Below are 23,136 nucleotides of genomic sequence, written 5' to 3' on the forward strand. Positions count from 1 at the left end.
AATCATTTGTGTTCTCATTTTACTTGCATCAGTAACAGTTTGTCAGGGGGTCTGCGTGTATCTGCTGGATGTCCATCAGCCTTAATGTCTATGGGAGGGATTGAGTTCACAGGCTAGACTGGCCGACCTATATTATGTGATCCGTTACTACGGGCACAGATCATCGAAACACATAATCACACCCACGGCTTCCAGATTACCAAACAGCTTCATTGCGAAACGGCGGGAAATAGAACTGATTTGCATAAGGTGATGCTGATAATGTCGTAAAATCAAAATAATTTGGATGAAAATGACTTCACCACAATTATCAAACTGTGCATTTTAGCTTCAGGCTTTTAATATGAAATTAAAAAGCACTTCTTGATATTTTCATTAAATAGTCATGACCATCAGCTCAAATGATGTACACCAGATAGTACAATGGGTCTTTTTTTTTTGTTCTTATGCAACGACTGACCAAAGTTCATGTAATCAGAATAATCTTTATTGGCCAAGTATGTAGAACACACAAGGTATTTGTCTCCGGTATAACATGCTGCACTAGTATCATCATAAACAACAAAATCATTGAACCATTTTAGAGTAACCAGTAGTTTTGTAGTACCATTTTGTAGTACAAGAAGAGTGACTACGTCAGTGACTGTTTAAGGAGTTAATGGCTAGAGGGAAGAAGCTATTTAAGTGTCTACTGGATTTGGTGCGCATGGATCAGTAGCGTCTGCCTGAGGGGAGTGGCTGGAAAATGTGGTGGGCAGGGTGCGGGGGATCCAGGAGGATTTTCCGTGCCCTTGTCTTGATTCTTGCAGTGTGCAAGTCCTCAAGAGTGGGTAGGGCGGTGCCAACGATTTTTTCCGCCGTCCTAACTGTCCGTTGAAGTCGGATTTTGTCCTTTTTTTGTGGCGGCCCCAAACCAAACCGTGATGGAAGAACACAGGATTGATTCGATGACTGCCGTGTAGAACTGTCGTAGCACCTCCTGTGGCAGGCCATGCTTCCTCAGCAGCCTCAGGAAGTACATCCGCTGCCGGGCCCTTTTCAGGATGGAGATGGTGTTGACTTCCCACTTCATGTCCTGGGAGACTGTGATTCCCAGGAACCTGAAGGTCTCAACGGTTGACACAGGGCAGTTGGATAGTGTGAGGGGCAACTGAGGAGAAGAATGTTTCCTGAAGTCCACGATCATCTCTACAGTCTTGAGCGTGTTCAAAAAGCTTATGCTTCTCTTTGATAAATGTGGGAATGAAACAGTGATCAAATGTACAAAATGTTTGAATCTATCTTGCCTCTGACCCTAGAACTTCCCTTATTGGCTTGACCTTTGTTTTTGTTAATCCATTGAAAAAATGCAAATTGTTTAAAACTGGACGCTGCAGTTGCGAATAACCTGAAAAGAATAACTTGAGTTCATGGGTTCATTGAGAAAGTGGAGGACAAACTTCCAACTGACCTTAATTGAAAGCAACCAGGTTATGAACGTATGTCGTCCTGGTTTGTTGGCTGGTTGTACACAGAAATCAGTGTCAGGACGCTTGTGACTCAAACAAAAAAAGCAAATGAATACATTACATATGTAATAACAATTGGGTTATTGGAGGGCCTTATTATATGTCGTTCATGGAGTCCAGGATGCAGGTTAGAGCGGCTGCTGCCCCACAGACACTCCCGTTCTGGAAGTGTTACATTGGCAATTGTTTTGTAACGGATTTTTTTCACGCTCTTGCCCAATGAGAACGGCTGACTGGTGTCACGTGACAACTTTTACGTAACTGGTGAATCCCCCCCCTTCCTCTGTTGAATGTGACGTGATGTGCCTGGAGGCACTCAGTGCTTCCTCGCAAACATTTCACGCGTAACTTGAGCGGGGATGCTCCACGCACATGAGCTCCTGCAACAAGCCGGCCGCCATGGGAACAGAGAGCGAGAGTATGCTCCAGTTCGCCGCGGAAGCTTTCCGGGCGAAAAACTTCGACCTGGCCGCGGATATTTACGAATGCCAGCTCGCGGCTTTGGAGGATGGAGAGAGCCGACAGGAGCTGACCGTGAGGTGGGCGGACGCGCTCGCTTTCGGGGGGAAATTCGCTGAGGCTTTCGTCGCTTATCGGCAAGCCGCGGAGATGGACAGACTGAGACCCGCGCACCTGGACAACCTTGTCGACTACCTGACCTCCATCACCAGGCTGGACAGCGGCGGCGACCGGGGAGAGGACGCGGAGGCGGCGGGATGCCCAGCTACAGGTTGCGGGTGCGAAGACTTCTCGTGCCGGATTTGTCTGAGCTCGCTGTTCGAGCCCGTCACTCTGGCGTGCGGACACTGCTTCTGTAAAAAGTGTCTGGAGAGGGACAAGAACGAGAAGGAGGTGGTGTGCAAGGAGTGCAGGCTCAGCTCCCGAGTGGCAGTCCGCAGCTACAGGGTCAACGTGGTCCTCAGCAACCTGCTGGCCAAATGGTTCCCGAGGGTGCACCGGGCCGGCCAGCTGCGGTTGGAGGGCAACGGCCTCTACTCGCAGAAGAAGGTGGAAGCGGCTCTGAAGAAATACAACCAAGCCATCTTGATATGTAAGTCTTGTGTTTGATATATTTTTCGAATCACATTGTGCGCCCCGGGGCCAAAGGGTTTCCCAAAATAAGCCAATTGTGATTGATTGTTTTTTTGCGATTGCAGTTATTTTTTTTCGAGGTCCTTTTCCCATGTAGTTGGAACATAAAATAGGAATAAATTCATCTGTACTGTCAGATTTATTTTTAGGTGCAATGAGGAATCAACTAATCACCAACAAATTGTTTATTATTAATTATTTTTGCCAAGTTGCTGACACGTGACCAAACCTGTAACTTAATCAGAATCACTTTATGTTTGTGCATTTTCTGGACTTTAAATTTGAAATAGTGTGTTTTTCTAAATAAGGGTATGGGAAATTAAGAAAAGTTTGTTTTTGATTTGATGATTCATCACCAAATGAGTGTCTATTTATGTCATCGTTAATCGCAGCCCTAGATTTATTTGATATACTGTAAATGGTCTTGTAGTTTAGTCTCATGCCAAAAAAAGCCAAATGATCCATGAGTTAAAACAAAAAACACGTTTTTCTAACTACTCAAATCAGAGTTATTAACTTACTAAATAAACATTGACTTTCCCTCGACTAAATATTCACAATGACACCTTCACAGAACGCTACCTGTGCAGCGTAAACATAAATAAGTCATAAATAAGATTAGAATAACTATGCAAAACAACCCGTGACTATTTCCCTTCAACTTTTCATGTGCCCAAAATGACATGTTTACACATGAACTTCTTAAGCACTGAAATTATTCGAGACACTGTATAAATAAATACATTCAATAGCCTCTGACCAATAGAAATAAGGCAGTTTTTTCCTCTAGTTTTTACAATTCAAAAACTGCATTTTACTACACTTGGATGTCGATATGAATTTGATTGATTGTTCAGTCCTAATGCTTTTTTGAAGTTTTTATTAGGTGATATCATGGTGTCTTTTTCTTTGAAACGATAAATAAACTATACCTATATTATGAACTCCTGTAATCAACCTCCACTCAAGTGCACTGTTATTATTATTATTTTTAGAAAACTCTTCATAGCGCCAATGTTAGCTGTCATGGTGATGCAGATGAAATAAAGCTATATTTATCAATGCCACAAAATGACAGTATTTCAATCAACATCACTGTCTTGAGCAGATTATTAAAAACTGAATGTACCAAAATGGCTTTTAGGTAAACCAAACCAAAACTGAGGTAATTGTCTTCAGCAATGATATTTATCAGCCCGATTTTGAGTCCGGTATTGAAAGCCGCCATAAAATACAAAAATACAGAACCATCCGAAGTCTCCTCAACTCTTAAAAGAAAAAATATTATTAACATTGAAACTTAGAGTAAACAATTTCAGGAGCTCATAGTCCCATTAACTTAATGAGGCTCACTAAACGCCTCAGAGCTTTTGAGACTGCCAATCACCTTACCGTCTGAAGTGACAAAGGGTTCAGAAAATAGCAAAACTTGCGATTGTGTACACTATATCATCCTCCAACCCCACTACATTAAGAGCCGATATTTAATAATAATAATAATAATAATACATTTTATTTATAAGCGCCTTTCAAGACACCCAAGGACACTTTACAATAACAAAAAACACCAAGCAATACGGGTTGAGCAGCGGCAGCCAAAACGCGCCAGCGTTCACTCAACCCGAAAGTCAGATAGAAACCACAAGTGAAGGAGAGGGGGAGAAAAAAAAAACACGCTCGAACTACCCTCATTTTGAGGATAATTTGAGTGAGGCAAAAAACTCGTGCACAAGCATATGACAGTTACAACAGGTCACAATGAAGACGGTGAATGTACTGTTCCTCTTTTGCATTCTACATTCTAGCATACTATTTCTTCTTTTAAGCTGATATATATATATATATATATATATATATATATATATATATATATATATATATATGGTGTCCTGTCCTTATTGTTTATGCTGCAACATTCCATTGAGAGAGAGAGTGTGTGTGTGTGTGTGTGTGTGTGTGTGTGTGTGTGTGTGTGTGTGTGTGTGTGTGTGTGTGCGCGTGTGTGCGTATGCGCACGCACTGACGTAACGGGCGCTGACGTGACGCGCACTGCGTCTACACGTGTTGGATAACAAGCTTCATGTTGGCTGGGCCAGTGGGCCAAACATTGCATAAGCGCGTCACCGCCCCCTTGGCTCATTCGTTGTGTAATCGGAGAATGACACAAATGTAGGTCAAGGGTATTATTTCAGGTCACCACTAGGAATGCTCAGTAGGCCAAGTTTGTTTCTGAAATGCTCCACCAGGCAGGCTGATATAACCACAAAATAAAAGTAAGACCATGTTCCGGTTTTATGATGATAAGTGTTGTTTAATTCAGCGTTGTCAGACCTTTACTGAGCCAAAGGACTTGTTTTGCATTTGAAAAAAATCTCCAGTCACACCACCAAACAAACATGTTGCAATAAGTGGGTAGACAGGTTAATTATGTACCATCTGCCGGCTCTTGGAAGAGTCCTTATTTGTTTTGCCTGTCGTTACATCGCTGACAGTAATAGCTGGGATGGACGAGTACTGAGATCTATTGTCAATTTCGGGCCGATACTGGCCTTATTTCAAGCTCACGGATACTTACAAATTCTGACATCGAGTACCGTATTTTCCTGATTATAAGTCGTTCCTTAGTATAAGTCGCACTAGCCATAAAATGCATAATAAAGAAGAAAAACAACTATACGTAAGTTGCACTGGAGTATAAGTCACATTTTGGGGGGGAAATGTATGTGATAAAATCCAATCCCAAGAACAGACATGTCATCTTGAAAGTAGGGATGTGAATCTCAGCACTGAGGACGATTCGATACACATCTCGATCCACTGCCAGCGATGCGATACTTAAACGATACATGGAATTTTCTGGCGATACGATGCGATACGTTTCACCGTCGTCACGATGTGATACGATTCGATACACATTAAGTTCAAATCAATGTGATCCGATACGATACAATGCAATTTGTTGCGATATTGTGCAATTAAACATGATGCAAATAAGCAAAGAAAAAAAGCTTTTAAAAAGATGGAATTCAGTATGGTATTACAAAAAGGATACCACTTTATTCCTTATAAAGAGTAGAACTTGTAAAACAACTTATTTAAGCCCTTTCACAATTGGGTTTTGTGCAAAGAAAATATAAACAATTTGGCACCTGAGACTCACAGCTGTTGCTATAGTGTAAACACAAACCGACTATTCTCACTGAGTGTCTGTCTATATATATATATATATATATATATATATAAAATGGGCTACTGGAACAAAGCGGAGATGGGCGAGATACGATAACATGGCTCTGTTGGAATGCTACTACTCAAGCAACCCTAGTCAGAGGGGTTACATGCAGAGAATGTGGGCTAAGTGGTTACTTCGAAACCCACAGTCACGGTTGACCGCGAAACAACTAGTAGCTCAGTGTTCCAACATCCACAAACGGCAACTGCTGTCACAACTTGAGATTGATGATGTACAACGCAGGTTCCATGGTGAAGGGCCCCAGGCTGCCAGATCAGAGGAGGAGGTCATACAAGAGATTGGGAGGCAACCCACAATGAATGCAGATGATGAGATTGGGTGGCCAGCCCCAATGAATGAAATGCTGAGCGAGGCAGCAACTGACCTGAAAGCTAAGATCATGGCGAGAATGAAAGCGGGGCAACCTAGAAACCGATTACAACGGCTATGTGAAGTACCATCTGAAAGTCTCATAGAAAGTGTGAATGCAGCACTGAGGGCGATCCCTACCGTAACGATCACAGAAACCAATGAGCTGATATACGCTTCAGCATCAGTGATCCTGGAGACTCTGGGCTATAAGAGCAACCATGGAAGCCATGAGATACGTTACCCACCATGGAAAAGACGGTTGGAGGCTAAGATCAAGGCGGCCCGGAAAGATGTGAGTCAATTAACGGAGGCCCAGAGAGGTGTGATGAAAAGGCCGATACCCGAGAGGTACATCCAGATGACCATACCTGAAGCACTCGAAACTGCCAAACAAAGGCTCCAAGCCTTGTCCAGTCGCCTAAAGCGGTACACGAAAGAGAATGAGGCCAGACGAATAAACAGGCTGTTCGCAACACAACCTGCGAAAGTGTACGCTCAGTGGCAGGGTCCTAACAACAGAGCTGACCCACCAAGACTGGAAACTGAAAGGTCCTGGAAAGGCATATGGGAGAAGGAGGTTGCAAATAACAGCAGTGCACAATGGCTGGTGACCCTGAGAGAGGAGCACAGCAACCTCCCTGAACAGAACCCAGTTACCATAACAGTGGCAGACATACAGGAAAGAGTCTCAGATATGAAGAACTGGACAGCACCAGGCCCGGACATGGTCCACACCTACTGGCTAAAGAAACTCACAGCACTCCATGAGCGCCTAGCAGTACAAATGAACCAGCTGCTGAGGGATGGGACTCACCCAGAATGGCTAACCGAAGGGCGAACCATCCTGATCATGAAGGATCCCTCAAAGGGTGCAGCCCCATCCAACTATCGGCCAATAACCTGTCTCTCCACAACATGGAAGCTCATGTCAGGCATCATTGCGGCTAAGATAAGTGGACACATGGATCAATACATGAACGAAGCACAGAAGGGCATTGGTAGAGATACCAGAGGAGCCAAACATCAGCTCCTGGTTGACAGAACAGTCGCCCAAGACTGCAGGTCCCGACGTACCAACCTGTGCACAGCTTGGATTGATTACAGGAAAGCCTATGACTCGATGCCACATACATGGATCACTGAATGCTTGGAGTTGTATAAGGTGAACAGGACCCTAAGAGCCTTCGTTGCGAACTCGATGAGGATGTGGAAAACCACACTTGAAGCCAATGGCAAGCCACTTACCCAAGTGTCCATCAAATGTGGCATATACCAAGGTGATGCACTATCCCCACTGCTGTTCTGCATAGGACTGAACCCCCTAAGCCAAGTAATCACCAAGACAGGCTATAGATACCGCCTCAGAAATGGAGCTACAATCAGTCACCTCCTCTACATGGATGACATAAAGCTGTATGCTAAGAGCGAAAGGGACATAGATTCCCTGATCCACACAACCAGGATCTACAGCAGCGACATCGGGATGTCATTCGGGCTTGAGAAATGTAGTCGGATGGTGACTAAGAGAGGAAAGGTAGTCCGCACTGAAGGGGTCTCACTCCCTGAAGGGACAATAGCAGACATTGAGGACAGCTACAAGTACCTTGGTATACCACAAGCCAATGGCAACCTCGAACTGGCAACAAGGAAAGCGGCTACGGCCAAATACGTCCAGCGAGTGAGGCAAGTCCTAAGAAGCCAGCTCAATGGCAAGAATAAGACCCGGGCAATAAACAGCTATGCCCTGCCAGTGATCAGATACCCTGCAGGAATAATAAGGTGGCCAAAGGAAGAGATTCAGACCACGGATGTTAAGACTCGAAAGCTCCTAACCATGCATGGAGGGTTCCATCCCAAATCCAGCACCCTGAGACTGTACGCAAGCCGAAAGGATGGAGGCCGGGGACTAGTGAGTGTGAGAGCCACTGTCCAGGATGAAACATCCAAGCTCCATGAATACATCAAGGAGAAGGCTCCAACGGATGACGTACTCAGAGAATGTCTCAGACAATGGGGAACAGAAGATGAGGTGCTGGAAGAGGGACCATCATGGGAGGACAAGCCCCTACATGGGATGTACCACCGGACCATAACTGAAGTGGCTGATCTCAAGAAGTCCTATCAGTGGCTAGAGAGGGCTGGCCTGAAGGACAGCACAGAGGCACTCATCCTGGCTGCTCAGGAGCAGGCCTTGAGCACCAGAGCCATCGAGGCCCAGATATACCACACCAGACAAGACCCAAGGTGTAGGTTGTGCAAAGAGGCACCTGAGACGATCCAACACATAACTGCAGGGTGTAAGATGCTGCCAGGGAAAGCCTACATGGAACGCCATAACCAGGTGGCTGGCATAGTCTACCGAAACATCTGTGCGGAGTATGGACTGGAAACCCCAAGGTCAAAATGGGAAACACCTCCGAAGGTGGTGGAGAATGACAGAGCGAAGATCCTGTGGGACTTCCAGATCCAGACTGACAAGATGGTAATGGCGAACCAACCAGATATCGTGATCATAGATAAAGGGCAGAGGAAAGCCGTTGTAGTGGATGTAGCGGTCCCAAGTGATGGAAACATCAGGAAGAAGGAACATGAGAAACTCGAGAAATACCAAGGGCTCAGAGAGGAGCTGGAGAGAGCCTGGAAGGTAAAGGTGACAGTCGTGCCTGTGGTGGTCGGAGCACTCGGGGCAGTGACCCCCAAACTAGATGAGTGGTTGCAACAGATCCCGGGAACAACATCGGACATCTCAGTCCAGAAATGTGCAGTGCTGGGAACAGCAAGGATACTGCGCAGAACCCTCAAGCTTCCTGGCCTCTGGTAGAGGACCCGAGCTGAATGAGGGACGGACACCACCCGAGGGGTGAGATGAGGATTTTTATTTTTTATATATGAATCTATAGCGCAAGATGTCCACCCGTCCACTGTAAGTGCAACTCTTTGCGCACTGTTCAGCGACACAGTAATCTCACTTCTCACTTTGTTGTACACATCGGGAATATTTTTGTAAGTGAACACAGACCTGTCTGGTATTTTATACCTGGGTTCCAAAACGTGCACGAGCTGTCTGAAACCCTCGTTGTCCATCACGCTAAGGCTGGAGGTCTTTGCATATGAAATAAGCAGTGGCCTTAGTTATAGCCATTGCGCGGTCACAGTGAGTTGCAAGGGGACTCCCAAAATAAGAGGCAATTTTTTTCTGATCCTGACCTGGTTTACCAAGAGTTTCTCCGGTGTCCGACGAGGAACTGGGCGGGGAAGCGGGGGAGCGGGAGGGAAACTTGTCGGTGATCTGGTGCCATCGTTTTAAGTGGGTCTGCATATTTGTGGTGCTGCCGTTGTATGGCTTCTTAGTGCGACATTCCTTGCAAATTACGGAGATTTTATCAAGCTTTCCGTCTTTCTTTTCGAAGCCGTAGTATTTCCAAACATAACATTTGAATGTTGCGGCTGCATTAAATATAGTAGTTTACTTGCTGCTGCTTGCGCTAACTTCCGTAACGTTTCGCTAGTTGTGTACTGGACTGTATGTGACGCACGGCTACCGTCCGTATTCAACACAAAACGCAAAGCAATGATGGTGCATTCATCGCGCCTAGGAAAGGGCATATATGTGACGTTTAACATGAATAAAACGGCGCTTAAATCGGATTTTACCGATACCCATCAATGCATCGTGATGAATCGCGATTTCACCCGTCAATCGCGTCGTACCCAGTGATGAGCCGATGCACTCGGATCGCGCACGTGCGTATCGATGTATCGATTAATATCGATTATTTTCCACACCCTTACTTGAAAGGCAAATAAAAATAGAGAACAACAGGCTGAATAAGTATGTTACAAGCTAACTTTACATGACGCATAAACGACGAACGTTGCTGGTATGTTCACGTAACATATTAAGACTTATTCAGATAACTATTGCACAAAGAACATGCGAAGAAGTTTACCAAACCATCCCGCAGCATTCCTGACCGCGCACTAATGCATGAATACAAAGGGCAAATGTTTTTCAAAGCACAGCAGGTTAGTGAAAAGTTAAATGCTGGAAATGATGTGAACCATCGGGGTAGGCCCTATTTACAATCATAAGGGAGACTACTTTTTATGTTTGGTGTTTATATTTTATACATCATTGAACATAAGGTGCAACTGTGCCCTGCCAGTTTATAAATCCCGATTTATAAAGCGCTTTTCACAACCGCTGCAGCTGTAACAAAGCGCTTAACAAAGCAGTTCACATCAAATAAAATAATAACGTTAAAAATACAATCATAAACACAACACGCAACATAAAAACACGGACAGCCGTGCAATCGTAACCACTTTTCCCTGACGCGCTTTGTTGTTTAAAGCAGTTCTCGATGAAAGAGGAGAGAATCAAAGTGTCCTTTCACCAGTGGATCAGTAGATAAAAAGATGTCCTGAGTATTCATCAGTATTAAAGAACACTCAATAGACAGAGTGATTAACAGACTCATCGAATACTATGCCCTAAGACATAATACTTTGTACTTGAACTATAATCTGTCATAGACATACAGTGACTATACATTCAATATCGTGTATACATTCAACATATACATTTCACAGAAAGCTCACTTTGAATAGCTTAATGTACTTTTCACTGTGACGTTAGACTCGCATGACCTGGCTGTTGAATCTGGAGTAAAATAATAATAATCGTAAAAAGTATCATAACTTCGAAGGCGTTTCCGATCTAGATTGAGGTCACACGTGGAATCAATTTTGCGCTGAGGCATTTAGCTGTTGTGTGTGAAGTCAGGGCAAGCCCTCAGGGAATTTAAAGCAATTCCGTCCATGTCTTGATGATAGAATCGGCGGAGTGTGTGTGAAATGGTCCGTAGCCTCAGTCCCCAACCACCGGTCGGCGAACCGGGAGCGGGCCGCGGCCCATTTGGTGCTGCACGGCGCCGCACGGAGACAGACCAGGATCTTTTTTGTTTGCTTTTACTGAGGGGGGCAGTCAAGCCCCTGCCGCTCACCCCACTACCATCCCACCCACCGAGTCTCAACACGAGAGCTCTCGGACGAGCGTATGGGGAGGACGGGGCAGAAACAACTGAGCGGGGACCTTGCCAAGATCGACAGCAGCCAACTTCCTGAGAAGCTGAAAATGCGGTGCTACCAAGTCAGACTTTTCCATCATGATGTGGCCATTAAAAGCGAAAGAATTGCCATATTCCACGGCCAGCAAGCTGGACGGCATTTCGAACAGGAAGCGGTTGGGCCTGCCGCGCTGTTTCTCAGACACCGGCAAGAACGTGCTGCAACTCCCTCGGAAGTCTTTCGACACAGGAGAAGACTCGCCTCATTAGGGAGCTGAGGCGGTCCGAAGACGAAGCAGCGGTGACCGTCTGTAGCGGGTGCAAGTGGAGGGCCCAGGAGGAAGTGGACCAAGCCATCTCCAGGCTACAACACAAGGAGATCCTGGGAAGAGTCCAAGTCAGCCGCGCAGGCTGGGGGCAGAGGAAGACCGTGGTCATGGAAGAGGTCTCAAAAGTGATGCAGGATCGCGACCTCATTAAGGCCATGTCCCGAGGGGGGACTTGTAGTCGCTGGGAACATGGGCCGACATCCCGCGAACACCTCATTCAATTTAAAAGCCAGTCCGCGAACAACATGTACCGGTACTTTGCGTCAACTGGTCCGTGACACAAAATAGGTTGAGAACCACTTGTCCATACTATCTTACGCTGCTCGTGTGTTCATGCCCACGTCTTCCCTTAGTGTTTTTTTTTTTCCTGCTGCTTTTTAAATGGATTTAAAATGTAGCTTGGCCAGCGTCTTTATTCTTTAGGCTAAATGTGATATTTGCATAAGTTTGAGTGGTTATGAAACATAGAATGTGGGTGACCTTGATAGTGCTGCATGGTTCTCTAAGGCAGGCGTTTTGTAATATGTCACCGAATCCATTTGAAAGAGTCGTTCTTTCACATACCTTAAAAGCCACAAGTTACTGGCTTTGCATGCAGTTTCATATTCCATATTGTAGATCCAGTGGAAACGTTCTGCAGTGAAATCATGTCAGCAGACGAAAGACGCCGAAACATGGTATCGAACACAAATAAAGAGAAATGATCATTACATTTGACATTAAAAGTACAATTATAGGTTTTAGCCTTTGCAAACACCTTTGGCTTTTATGACTTCTCCTTGCATTCTGAGTGTATTTGTAATATTTTAGCATTAATTAATATGCCGGCTAATAATCTAATAATCTCAGGAATTCAGTTCAGAGTAAGTAAGAAAGAATATTCTTTTTTAATTCCTTTTTTTCACACCTTTGGCATGTCAAGAGACACCATTAAAACATCTCACTTTCTTGATGCCCGTTTTTTGAATATGTCTTGTCCATGGAAACCAAGACAACGAAAGGTTTTATAAAAAAATGCTGAGATTTATTAAAGAAAGAAAAAAAAACATGGAGGGACACAGATCACAGATCAGCCCAGCGCAATCAGCATTTGGAGCAGCTACACACGGTACAGTCTAGTGCATGTGGAGGCAACTTCGCTTAAAATAACTGGTCAGCATTCAATAGGTATGAAAAGTTACCGTACTTTTTGGGTTTTTTTGCCCTGTTAGCTGTCAAATTCCCATTACAAATACAGTACACGACTTAATTGCTTTTTGATTGTACTCTTCAGCACCCACGGACCACGTTCTGTTCAGTAACCGCTCCCAGATCCACTCCAGTCTCAAACACTACGAAAAGGCGCTGAGAGATGCTGAGGTGGCCTGCAGACTCATGCCTCTGTGGTCCAAGGTACAACAAATAATATTGGCTTCGATTTTTGGTGTGTTTTTTTTTTTTGGTTCTCTTTGAAGGAATTCATTCCTGATCATTTTCTTGCAACGACTTCTTTGTCTCCAGGGTCATATTCGTAAGGCACAGGCTCTGATGTCACTGGGCAGGACTGAGGAAGCCCTGAGAGAATACCTTCTATGTCTTTCTATAGAGCCTGACTGTCGACTGGCCAGGAATGAAGCGAACAAGGTATATCCACACTGCCTTGGACAGTGATTGATTGAAATTACTGACGTTGTCAGATCAAAGGTGCTCCGATTAACGCAGTTGCCATCTGTTTCGATGATTTGAAACGACTCAGTGGGACGTGGCGCTGTTCTACACAAAGGCAGACTACATTCTCAAAACAAAAAAAACAAACATTTTGCCCACTGAATATGTGGCAAATTAAAAGTCACCCCCTAACTAACCCGAGGAGTGAATTATTCAAGACGTCTTATTCTGTCCTCATTGCTTCCTCAGCTCCTTAGTGACCTCTTGGCTCCCGTGACAAATCAGGTGCCTGAACACATCTGGGATTTCCCCAACATCCTGTCCTCTAGGGGGCGCATGAAGAAGAGCATCAACGCACCCTCTCAGGTAAGAGGAGGCCGAGCATGCCGGTTAACTAAAATGGCAAAAGTCCAGCGAGCCTCGGTGCAAAAATCAGAATCCACTGGCATTTGCGCCGCGGTGCAGGTATCCTGTCTGCAAAAAAAAAAATAAGAGCACATTGTGTAATAATTCCGTGGCGCTCCTCTCAGCTCCTCGGCCTTGTCCCGCCGTCATCCGAGTCGAGCGAGACTCCCGGTGCTCCTGCGAGCGGGAGGTTGGATAGCAGTGAGGTCACAGTTCAAGGGGACGAGAAGATGGACCGCTGTCTTCCATACAAACGGAAGCGGAGGATGATAAAGGAGGAGTGGGAGGAGGAGCCGGGAGCAGAGGGGAAAAGTGATGCCAAAAAAAGATTGAAGTCTGGTGAGCGCACACATGCTAATAATTGAATTCCAATCGAAGGGTTGCAACTCATGTCTCATCTTTTAGAGTCGGCGGAGACAAACGATTTGTTCAGTTCTGCACTTGGGGACCATTTGGACCCAACAGATCTGGAATGTTCTCTTTGCATGAGGTGAGGTGCTCCGTACATCCAAGGCCACTTGCATTTAATTCCAGGCGGAACATATGCTAAAGGGCAGTTTTGTATATTTGTCCCCAGATTGTTGTACGAGCCGGTGACGACGCCTTGCGGTCACACCTTCTGTCTCCAGTGTCTCAAGAGATGTCTGGACCACAACCCAAAGTGTCCGCTTTGCAAAGAAGAACTGTCCGAAGTATGTGAACCTCCGGTTTGCTCTGAATAAACACTCTTTCCTACACTCTGTGGAATATTTTTTGCAATTCAACATTTAAACCTCAGAAAATCGAGACAGCTACCTTGCTAGAGAGATCGATCCATCAATCTTGCTCTTGTCGTCCTCTTCTAACCTCTGAATGATCTCCGTGCCTCCACAGTACCTAGTCCAAAGACAATACTGCAAGACCACATTAATGGAAAACCTCATCGCCAGGTATCTTCCGTTTGAGCTCATGGAAAGACAGAAAATTCACAACGAGGAGATGGCTGAGCTCTCCAAGTAAGCGTTTACAACTTTCTGTTCATGAACATAACATTTGTTGGACTGCCGCACGCTCTCTCCCTTCGTGTCCTTTCAAGCCTTCCCTTCAAATGTTCAATGATGACATGTTGAACATGGCCATAGCCAGCTAGAAAATCTCCGGGCTCTGGACTTGGGGGAACTTTTCCTCTCAGGGGGTGAATATTTCTGACAATTTCCCTCTGCCCTGGCCACGCCCTTGCTGAGGGACTGACATAACCAGCGCTGCGGTTTGACCTACTGCCCCACTGTAACTCATCTGTCGAGATGACTCACTGACCTCTGCGATACGCATGACGCCAAGTGTCAAGTATCACCAGCCAGAGGCCCGAACTAACAACATCTATTTATAATCATTAACCTTATCTCTTGTTATATAGCTCCGTATTTTTAAACCAGTATTTTATTGCCGAAGGCCAGTTGGTTAGCGATACGAAATCAGTCAGGCAGACGAACAACTGAAAATCCGCCATACTGGAGCCGACGCTGTCATTCTTCTTATTCAATAGGAATTGCTGAAGACTGAGTACACAAAATGGATTATTATTATTATTATTCCTATCCGATCACCACTTGATGTCAGGTTTATGCTACGTAGGGCCTAAATTTACAGCATTGCTTAAAAGCAAGGCATTTTTTAGCTTTTAAGCAAAATGGTTATCTGTAAAGGACATTATTATTTCTTGATCAGTTGTCAAATGAGGAGCGGTTTGTTGTTCAACTCTAACGACCTTGCAAAGGGCTTTAATTTCTGACTTGGGAGATGGCCAGCGACCGGGCCAAATTTGGGTTCATTCCTTCTCCGAATCGAAAAAAAAAAAAAAAGGTCGTGAGCGCACTGAAGTGGAAATATGTCTGCATGAAAGCGCCCCTTAATGCCGGACGGTCCCTTTTGGTTCATGTTCATAAACTTGTTCAGCCCTGCATATTTGATTATAAATACAGAGTAAACTGCACGTGTTGTCATATCAAACACCAGTGGGCCACATCTCAACTGAAAACTCCTTTTATGTTTGAGAGGTCCCACAATTGCAAGGTTGCGCAAAGCCCCTCCCCTGACCCCGTGCGGCGTTCAACTCGCGTGCCTCTTTGCCTCTCTCTCTTCAGCCTCCACAAGAAGGTGCCTATATTTGTGTGCACCATGGCCTTCCCCACCGTGCCCTGTCCGCTGCATATCTTCGAGCCCTGTTATCGACTGATGATTCGCCGATGCATGGAGACGGGAACCAACTGCTTTGGCATGTGTCTGGGGGACGACCTCAAAGGGTGGGTGCGGCAGACGTTGTCCTTCTCGTGTGGCTTTCCGGGTTTTGTAATATTCACCCCTCATCCCCCATCTCCCCCTGACCAGCTTTGCAGACTACGGGTGCCTGTTGGAGATTCGTGATGTGACGTTCTTCTCGGACGGGCGCTCGGTGGTGGACACCATCGGCAGGCGCAGATTTAAAGTCATCCAACACAGCGAGAGGGATGGCTACAACACAGCTGATATTGAGTACCTGGAGGATGTCAAGGTCAGCGGGCGGGCGACTGAAGCTGATCGTTGAGCTTTTTGAAGGGCTGGCCAACTCAAATGAATTGATCAATCCCTCCTAGGTGGAGGGCTTGGCGGTGGGGGAGCTGCAGTCTTTACATGACACGGTGTACGACCAGGCCCTTGTTTGGGTCAACTCCCTGAAAACGGAGCAGAAGGAACGCATTGAAGGCCACTTTGGACCCATACCCGAGAAAGATTCCGAACTTCAGGTATGTAGGATTCTCGGCACATCCTCCCGACCGCTGATCTCAAGCCTAAAAACGATCCTACTGAGTTTTGCAGGACTTATAGTATCTCCGAGTTAGGTTCAGTTCGGGTACCCAATCAGTTAAATACAGCGTTGACTAAATCCAATGGAAGGCACAATTTAGTTTTGAAAAATGCATATGGAAGTGATGATAGCACTCTGTATATTACAGTCTCTAATTGTCAGTCAATGAAAATGTGTATTGAAATACCACAATGTAGAAAATCGTCATCCCAAATAAATGTACACATTTGGAGAGCAACACGCTAACAATGTAGTCTATGCATTATTGTTAACCTCATAAACACACACACACACAACACCCAGACCTGGCATCGGTATCCGCCCTGCCCTAATAGTCATGCCTGAATAGGATAGTGCTCTCCTTTTCCAGAAACTTTTAATTCTCATGACGTCAAGTCATTCACACGGACAGTTTGGAATTATTCTGAAATTCCCCATTGAAATTTGCCATGGAAGATTTAGTGATTTAGTTTTTCACCCTTTTGCAACCCTAATGCTACTTTTCTCCCTGCCCGTCTTCAGGCGAGTCCAAATGGTCCATCATGGTGTTGGTGGTTACTTGCTGTTCTTCCATTAGAGGGCCGAGCACAGCTGCCTTTCCTTGCCATCACCTCCCTGAAAGACCGCCTGAGCGGCATCCGCAAAGTGCTGCTCTTCATGTCACGCAGCAGACATCGGGGACACGCCGTGGGCCACAGGTCATAGTCCCGCCCGGCCGACCCCCACAACCTGCCCCCAATCACGGACGACCAGTCGACCCGTTGTTCTTCCTTTTGAGACTTTCTCTTGATGTGATGGCACCTTCCCCTTTGTAGCGCAATCCATAAAAACAAACTCATTCACGTGACGTTCAACTTCCATTCGTCCGAGGGCTCTTCACACCTTCTGGAAAACAAACCATCTCCTCTTTGTTTGAATCTTCCAATCTAAAGACGGACTTTTTACATCTAGATGGGTACTCTGCTTTCTGATGAGGATTATCGTCTTCCTTTGTAACATTTTACATGATGCTAATGCGCACAACCTTCCACCTGGCTCCAGGCGCCACCTGGAGGCATGGAAGTCGATGTTCGTTGGCCTTTTTTGCATGGCACTTCTCCTTTTTTAGAGTCAGTCGGCTGTGCTTCTGATGTGAGGTAATACACATAAAAATACAATCCATTTATCATTCTTCCTCGGGGTGAGTTACCTATCAAAACAGCTTTGAAGTCAATTAAAAAGCCCCTAATATATGCGTGTATGTATTTACAGTGCTTCATCAATTGATTAGACTACCTGTCATAAATACAAGCAAGCATTCGTAGCATCATGAAGTGCTTTAGTGCTTTCATTTTCGGTCAGCTCCGTGTATTTGAAAAGTGTGAACGGGACGAAGAAAGATAAAACAAATCTCAAGTGTTGGTCTGTTACATTTGTGAAGCACTCAATATCTAAGTGTACTTATGAATTCTGTGAGAGACCAAACATATTCCTTTTTGTGTAAATGAACTCACGGCAAACCAGTGAATTTTGATTGAGAAAATATGGCGTTCAATGAAGAAAAAAAACGCACATTGTAGTAGCGCACAGAAAAAGTGTGCTTTTTGCTAGTTTGTAATCTATTTTGACTAATTATTTTGAATTGATTAGACTCGAATACTCTCGTGTTTTTGTTGTTGTTTTTTTTTAATGTGTTGAATTTTTTACTTTTTTTTCTCCGTTATTTATTTTTTTTCATTATTTATGCAAGCAGTGACTTTGTTTACATTATTCGAAAGATTTCCCACGGGTTTATTTTTGTATTTCATACCTGCAAACAGCAGCCATAAACACGCTGTTGGGGGAAATGCCCTGGATGAAAATATAATTGAAAAAAAATCATAAAAAGGCTCACATTGCTGCTCTACTCTAAACCATATATTTTAATCCCACATTGACGTATGATTATTTAGGTCGGTGTTGATTCAGACTTATTTGGTACTTCCACATAAAGTAGAGAAAATATACCTTCCATAGAATTGTTTTTATTACCTTGACTATTCTTAGAAAATACATTTTTTGAGAAATTGTGATGCCGTGTTGATTACGGCCTTGTATTTGGACAGTAGAGAACTTTGCCTTAAAAAAAACTAAAGTTTTATATATGTATATATAGATCGATATCTATCTATCTATCTATCTATCTATCTATCTATCTATCTATCTATCTATCTATCTATCTATCTATCTATCTATCTATCTATCTATCTATCTATCTATCTATCTATCTATCTATCTATCTATCTATCTATCTATCTATCTATCTATCTATCTATCTATCTATCTATCTATCTATCTATCTATCTATCTATCTATCTATCTATCTATCTATCTATCTATCTATCTATCCATTCATTCATTCATCTTCCGAGCCGCTTGATCCTCACTAGGGTCGCGGGGGGTGCTGGAGCCTATCCCAGCTGTCTTCGGGCAGTAGGCGGGGGACACCCTGAATCGGTTGCCAGCCAATCGCAGGGCACACAGAAACGAACAACCATTCGCACTCACACTCACACCTAGGGACAATTTAGAGTGTTCAATCAGCCTGCCACGCATGTATTTGGAATGTGGGAGGAAACCGGAGCACCCGGAGAAAACCCACGCAGGCCCGGGGAGAACATGCAAACTCCACACAGGGAGGCCGGAGCTGGAATCGAACCCGGTACCTCTGCACTGTGAATATGTGTGTGTGTGCGTGCGTGTGTGTGTGTGTATATATATATATATATATATATATATATGGGCGGCCCGGTAGTCCAGTGGTTAGCACGTCGGCTTCACAGTGCAGAGGTACCGGGTTCGATTCCAGCTCCGGCCTCCCTGTGTGGAGTTTGCATGTTCTCCCCGGGCCTGCGTGGGTTTTCTCCGGGTGCTCCGGTTTCCTCCCACATTCCAAAAATATGCATGGCAGGCTGATTGAACACTCTAAATTGTCCCTAGGTGTGAGTGTGAGTGCGAATGGTTGTTCGTCTCCGTGTGCCCTGCGATTGGCTGGCAACCGATTCAGGGTGTCCCCCGCCTACTGCCCGGAGACAGCTGGGATAGGCTCCAGCACCCCCCGCGACCCTTGTGAGGATCAAGCGGTTCGGAAGATGAATGAATGAATGAATATATATATATATATATATATATATATATATATATATATATATATATATATAGACACACGCATTTGCTTAGGATTTTCTGTTATTTAGGTACTGCCCGAGAAATAATTTCACAGGTTCTCATGATGGCATATGCAACAGTACAGAAATGTCACATTGAATCAATCACCTCATTTTGTATGTCAGCAGCTTCTTCTCAAATGATTGATATTCCCCAAAACAACATTGTAGGGGTCAGTCGGGGAAAAGAAGAAAAGCTTATGTTGAAATCAACATTTTCTGGAATATTTGCTTGCATAATTCTGCAAATTGTGTTGGGCCAAGAAAGGAAGCGCTTCCAGTCAAATGTAATTACACATGCCGTGTAAAAACATTGTCAACATATTCGTGAACCAACATGTATTTCCACCAAGTATGATTCCAATAATACTTTTCCAACAACTTGGAATGAATGGAAAAAAAAAGTAAGGTAGCCCATGTTTTTATTTGTAAGCCTAAAAGGTGAATCTTGAGAGATGTTTTTGTCTAAAAACTAAACGAATGATCTTCCATTGACAAGCAATTCTAGTGCCTTAAGTTGAACTTCTTCCTTTTATGTAGAAACTGGAATATGGTAGAATGTTGTGTGCACAATTTGGGGGTCCCCTTAATTATGCTGTGGTCATTTTTGACAAATTCCATGTGTTTTAATTGAGATTTTGTTTCCAACACTGAATCAACTAGTTCGTATTGTATGAATGTTGATCGTCTGGCATGTTGCAATACAATCACCCCGGAATTCCAGAAAAGAGACACACACCAAAAAAAAAAAACACACAACAAGTAATCTTTGATGGTATTTCAAGTGCTGCAAGAACACAGATGGATATTGACCAAGTTAGAGAAGGTTTAATATTACCCCTGTTGTTGTTGTTTTGAAGTAGATTTTTTTAAAGGCTAAGGAGTTGTATGTAGCTTTATTACATTTTTTTATGCAAGTCAAATGTAAGCACATTTATACAAGTAAAAATGCTTCCATTGAAACGTGTTCAAAGAAGCTTACTGCACAAAACCGTGAAACTCGATGAGTCTCCAACTTTTTGCCGCTTCCTTTTTGTTGACCGTCAAAATATATTGCATTCGTCTGACTGTCAAGTAAACTGGATGCTTAAAAGTTGTTGTTGCCGTCAAAGTCATCATAAATGTGCTTTGTACTGTCAAACAATGTTATAAGTCTCAACATGCGCATCAAAAAAACAATCAAGCAATAAAAATGCAAATCTCTCCTTAATGGTTTGCCTGTGTAGCAATCACAATCAGCAGTCCTACATTTTGTAATAACAGCTGATCCTGATTCCAAATGTATCACAATCTCCTTGAATTTTATGTTGTTTATATTGCCCCTATAAAATCAGATAGTGTAACATTGTATGTATATGTGATGGAAAGTTCAAAATTCAGTGTCATCCTTATAAAATACAGAGAAAGCCTCAATGTTTGGGGGGGGATTTGAAAAATGTTTTCCTCTTGCACAATAAGTGTGGTGTTGCCTTTTGTTTGTCTCCTACAAGGTTGGCTTCGCTTCCTAAATGGGAACAGTTCACATTACTGCTTGCATCATTAGTTTCTATCAATTATTTATAACCTCAGCTGTTGTCTGATTTAAGGAAGAGAAGAGAAGTTTAACTGCTATTTAAAATGACATTTTGTAATGAATGCAATTTATCATTGAACATGGTTGAAAGGCAACGTTGTGTATTTTTCCCCCCCATTTTTATTTCGCCGTCTTAAGGTGACTGTTGCATCATTTTGTCAAAACACCCTTGATGTCAAATATTACATCACTAAGATATATTGAGAAAAAAATACATCTGGGGAGTCTATGTGGCCCTCTAACTGATTAGATTCACACAATTGTCTCACAAATAGTGAGACAAATTGACCCACAATCTTTGGAGTAGGTAGATGTGAAGTTACAGGACTGCGTAGATTCAGTTTTGTATCAGAGATGTGTTCCTCGTAGATTCAGTTTTGTATCAGGGATGTGTTCCTCGAGCCGGTCCTTGGCCTTCCTCGTAGATTCAGTTTTGTATCAGAGATGCGTTCCTCGAGCCGGTCCTTGGCCTCGAGGACCGGCTCGAAGACAGAGAGGCAGTCCTTTATCCTCAGCCTTGGGAGTCAAGTCCTTGGCAGGGTAATTTGTTATGGGTACCATACCCAATGAGTTGACAATGTAGATTTTCAAAAGCAACACTTGAAAGAAGTTCCACCAAATCCTACATTGAAGAATACCACCAAGAAGCAACCAGCTCAAAATAGCAAAACATGGTTTCAGTCCATTTACTGGTAGATACAGGTTATGAGCCCAGCACGCTTGGCTGGACCATTGGTCCGCGAATCTGAAAGAATTTCTACTGTATTGTACACTCTTGAAGCCTTACGTCTCGAACTGATCACAAATGGACTCTTGTGGTTGAAGACGTTTCGCCTCTGATCCGAGCACTCTCTCAAAGTTATGAACAAAGCGAGGGAAAACAAGACGAATCTAGATGGAGTGCAAACAATTGATACTCCAAGTCTGAGGCATGTCCAAGCGTTATGTGTTAAATTTTCCAAAGCTTCTCCCTTTTCTAGTCTCCTAATCAGGTAGTGTGACCAAGAGGTCAAAGGTGTTTCATTTGAACTCCAAAGTGTTAAGAGATATAAGTGCAAATCACACCACTGCACTTTCTGAATCTCTTAATGTGATATCCTTTTTGTCAAACGCTCAGCTGTTTAGTGAATTAGACACAATGAGAAGTGATTTATTTTTCCTTCCTTAGAGGGCCACGCCCCATGTGCCACTGCCAAAGAGTTGGCAAGTGTAAACTTCAAAATATTTCTCAAACGTGAAACAACAAAATATCCACCCACACCCCAAAAACAAAAAAAAAGAATAAAGTTTCTTGCCAGAAAGTGACCTGAAACAGGGAAAATCCCCACATGCCTTTCGAGAAGATCCTTCTTCACTTCACAACTCCAACAGGTCTTGTCAAGAACAACACATGAAAGGAATTCTACAGCTTGCTGAGAATAAGTTCACAAGATTCTAGCGGATAGCAGAGGATAGTTTTGATTCATCGACCTCTGGGTTATGGGCCTAGCACGCTACCGCCGCACCACTCTGCTGGTGAGAGCAGGAGACTCTTTCATTGCTCTCAGCGCATGATAAGGCTGTGGACCCGCCCAAATTGCAACTGGACTGTGCCTGTTATATTTGAGGCCGTTCGCCTCTTATCTAAGTTGGCTTTATCGCATAAATAACAAAGGGAGATCTGAGAAGACTACACTGGACGTTGCTTTTCAGACCACGTCCCAATGCTTATTCAATAGGCCAACAGGGTGCAGTTCTTAGACATAAATGGACAGGTAGTGTGGCTGAGTGGTCCGAAGCGCTGGATTCAGAGTCCAGTCTCTCAGGAGGTGTGGGTTCAAATACGACCACTGCCATTTAAATTTGGGCTGTCATCCTGTCCAACATTCTTCGAGCCCAAGAAGACCTTCTTGAGTGAAAT

General features: G+C 44.0%; 1 protein-coding gene across 1 annotated transcript; it reads left to right on the forward strand.

Annotated features, from left to right (window-relative positions):
• The first annotated feature begins 1,789 nt into the window (after positions 1–1,789).
• On the forward strand, positions 1,790–17,635 carry LOC127606120 (LON peptidase N-terminal domain and RING finger protein 3-like). Its single transcript, XM_052074179.1, has 12 exons — positions 1,790–2,559; positions 12,876–12,994; positions 13,103–13,225; positions 13,499–13,615; positions 13,780–13,993; positions 14,060–14,144; positions 14,232–14,346; positions 14,528–14,649; positions 15,778–15,936; positions 16,022–16,184; positions 16,267–16,416; positions 17,001–17,635. The coding sequence occupies exons 1-12, from the start codon at positions 1,881–1,883 to the stop codon at positions 17,181–17,183; spliced, it is 2,229 nt and encodes a 742-aa protein (XP_051930139.1). The 5' UTR covers positions 1,790–1,880; the 3' UTR covers positions 17,184–17,635.
• Positions 17,636–23,136: the final 5,501 nt, after the last annotated feature.

This window comes from Hippocampus zosterae, chromosome 1 (assembly GCF_025434085.1).
Source record: "Hippocampus zosterae strain Florida chromosome 1, ASM2543408v3, whole genome shotgun sequence".
Classification (NCBI taxonomy): Eukaryota; Metazoa; Chordata; class Actinopteri; order Syngnathiformes; family Syngnathidae; genus Hippocampus; species Hippocampus zosterae.